At 38.5% G+C, this 2,647-nt stretch overlaps 1 protein-coding gene across 4 annotated transcripts in view; it reads left to right on the top strand.

Moving 5' to 3' along the window:
• pals2a (protein associated with LIN7 2, MAGUK p55 family member a) overlaps positions 1–1,686 on the top strand; it is a 15,590-nt gene extending 13,904 nt beyond the window's left edge. For all 4 annotated transcript variants that reach the window (XM_014008771.1, XM_014008774.1, XM_014008773.1 and 1 more), the window contains 2 exons: positions 513–641; positions 751–1,686. In XM_014008771.1, the coding sequence (XP_013864225.1) occupies positions 513–641; positions 751–927 (306 nt within the window). In that variant the 3' untranslated portion in view covers positions 928–1,686. The remainder of the gene's footprint in view (positions 1–512; positions 642–750) is intronic.
• The last annotated feature ends 961 nt before the right edge of the window (positions 1,687–2,647 follow it).

Below are 2,647 nucleotides of genomic sequence, written 5' to 3'. Positions count from 1 at the left end.
TTTCTTTCTTTCTTTCTTTCTTTCTTTCTAAGTTTTATTGAACAGAAGGTAACAAACATTACAAATATACAGTTTTCATACACTCAAAAGAGTGGGTATAAGTATACGTTTATATTATCCCACCTCTTCTCCTGTAACCTTATTCCATCACTTCTTAGTGATCAAGAAAATTATTCTTATTTCTTAAAAAACGAATGTATCCAACAACACTTTCTCTGTCAATTCCTTTTTAGTTTAAACCCTTTGAAACTTGAGACAGTTTTGTTTCAAGATTAAACTCTAATTTACAAGTTTGCCCTTAATGTTTATAATTTTACAAATGCACCAAGTTAGAATTAGTTTCTACTATTTACAGAATTAGTTCCTTTGAGAATGTCTCATATATCAAAATGAATGTGTTACTGGTTGATATTCTTAACTAATTYAAAAATCAATCAAACTGAGTCGTGAATCGAATCGATTTGGGAARTCTGAATGGATACCCAGCCCAGTTGTATCTGGTTTATTCCCAGGCCCTGAAAGTGTTAAAGACGGCGGAGTTCATGCCGTTCGTGGTTTTCATCGCTGCTCCTGAGCTGGACACTCTGAGAGAGATGCACAAAGCTGTGGTCGACGCCGGCCTCACAACCAAGCTGCTCACGGTGAGGAAATGTTCCTGTTTGCATATAATCRGTGCTCCCACTGCTCGTTAGTCCCAAACGGTTGTTTCTGTCATCGTATTAACGAGGCGACCCCCCCGCTCTGTTCCAGGAGAACGATTTAAAGAAGACGGTAGACGAGAGCGCCAGGATCCGCCGGGCCTACAGCCACTACTTTGACTTGACTATTGTCAACGACAATCTGGACAAAGCCTTCGACGAGCTGCAGGACACGGTGGAGCGGTTGTTCGTGGAGCCACAGTGGGTTCCGGTCAGCTGGGTGTACTGAAGCTTCATCTCCGGCCTGGGTGGAAGAGTTTCTRACGCTGCGGAGTGAAAACGTACGGGACGTCAACCTCGGATTATCGCACAAAGTTGCATCAGTCACCTTAATCTGAATCGCCATTTTTTTTCTCTTCTGAGCACACTATGCAACTCTCAACACACAGGAAGTGTACTTATTTATGTTTATTTAACTGGATTAGGGAGGAAAATACTGATCCTGGTGTCAGATTTTTGTTTTTGTTTTATTCAAACAGCTTCAGCCATCTCTGTTTACAGCTGTACGTCAGATAGGCAAGTCTGTGTTTATTCTGTAAAAATGAGGGCTATCTAAAAAAAAAAAAGAAAGAAAGTGATACCTCAGTGTTAAGTTTACAGTGCTAAAGTGTCCACAGTTTCATTTTGTCTCTACAAACATGACAAATTAGTTTTTACTGTAGGCTAAATTATCTCTAAACCATTTCATTTTTAGTATTATGACACAAACGGTCTCGGGTCACTGATGAACGTCGCACAGGAAGAGAAGCAATACTGTAGTGTTGACCCAGCACTCACTTAAGCACAAAAGACGTGATAAACATATACATGTTTGACTGTTAGACCGGTGGATTTGGTGCTGTGTTTGTGTTACAAAAAGAAGAAAAAGAAAAAATACAAACTTTCCCAGGACTCTTCAACACAGGGTACGTCATCTCAGCAAGCTATCCCTTTTGATGTGATACTAAAACGTAACAGTGCTAAATAAAGTCCATATTTACTTATTAAAGGTATATTTTGTGAGATTTCAGATGTATTTTCAGATGTTAAATAAATAACTGGTGTTTTCTATTAATCTGCTCTGGCTTTCTTCTCGTTTTTTTCTTCAGCAAAAGTAATTTATATAGCACCTTTCACAGTCAAATAGCCACAATAAAATGCATAAAACACATTTAAACAATAAAACAACATAAAACTCATACAAACATGTTAAAAGCCTGTTTTAAAAAGTAAGTTTTAAGCTGCTTTTTAAAAGTCTCCACCGAGTCCACAGAGATTGCGATAATGAGTTCCAAAGTTTGCGAGCTACAACTGGAAACGGCCTGTCCCAACTTGTCTTTAGTCATTATCGAGGACTGCAAAGCTGATTTGAGTCACTGGATGTAAGTGCATGTGGGGGTACATACCTGTGGAGCAGATCTGATATATAAGTGGGAGCCTGACCATGTAAAGCTCTGTAAGTGATTGTAAGAATTTTAAACTGAATCCTGAACTCCACAGGAAGCCAGTGGAGTGAACGCAGCAGAGGGGTAAAATCACAGCATCTGTTTGACCTGGTGAGCAGTCCAGCTGCAGCGTTCTGAACAGCCTGCAGACAACTTCSAGYAAAAAGWGCGTTACAGTAGTCAACTCGAGAGGAAATGAARGCATGAACAAGCATCTCTAAGCAGTGCTGTTTAAAGTACCACAAAGTGATACTTGTATTAAAGTACAAGTATCTTACCAAAAAATTACTTTGGTAAAAGTTAAAGTCTCCTGAGTAAAAGTCTTAAAGTACCTGATATTTGTTGTACTTAAGTATTAAAAGTAAAAGTATTGATTTAAAATGAGCAGTTCGATTTTCTGTAAGGGCATTTATTAGGCGGTGACCTCCCCCAAAACTGCAGAAACGACTTTATTGTATTAAATAATAATGTTAAATTTATGATGCACTAGTCTTGCTGTTTCAGTTTATATACATATATCAAGGC

Source organism: Austrofundulus limnaeus, unplaced genomic scaffold (assembly GCF_001266775.1).
Source record: "Austrofundulus limnaeus strain Quisiro unplaced genomic scaffold, Austrofundulus_limnaeus-1.0 Scaffold52, whole genome shotgun sequence".
Classification (NCBI taxonomy): Eukaryota; Metazoa; Chordata; class Actinopteri; order Cyprinodontiformes; family Rivulidae; genus Austrofundulus; species Austrofundulus limnaeus.
This window is presented reverse-complemented; position numbering and strand designations above follow the sequence as displayed.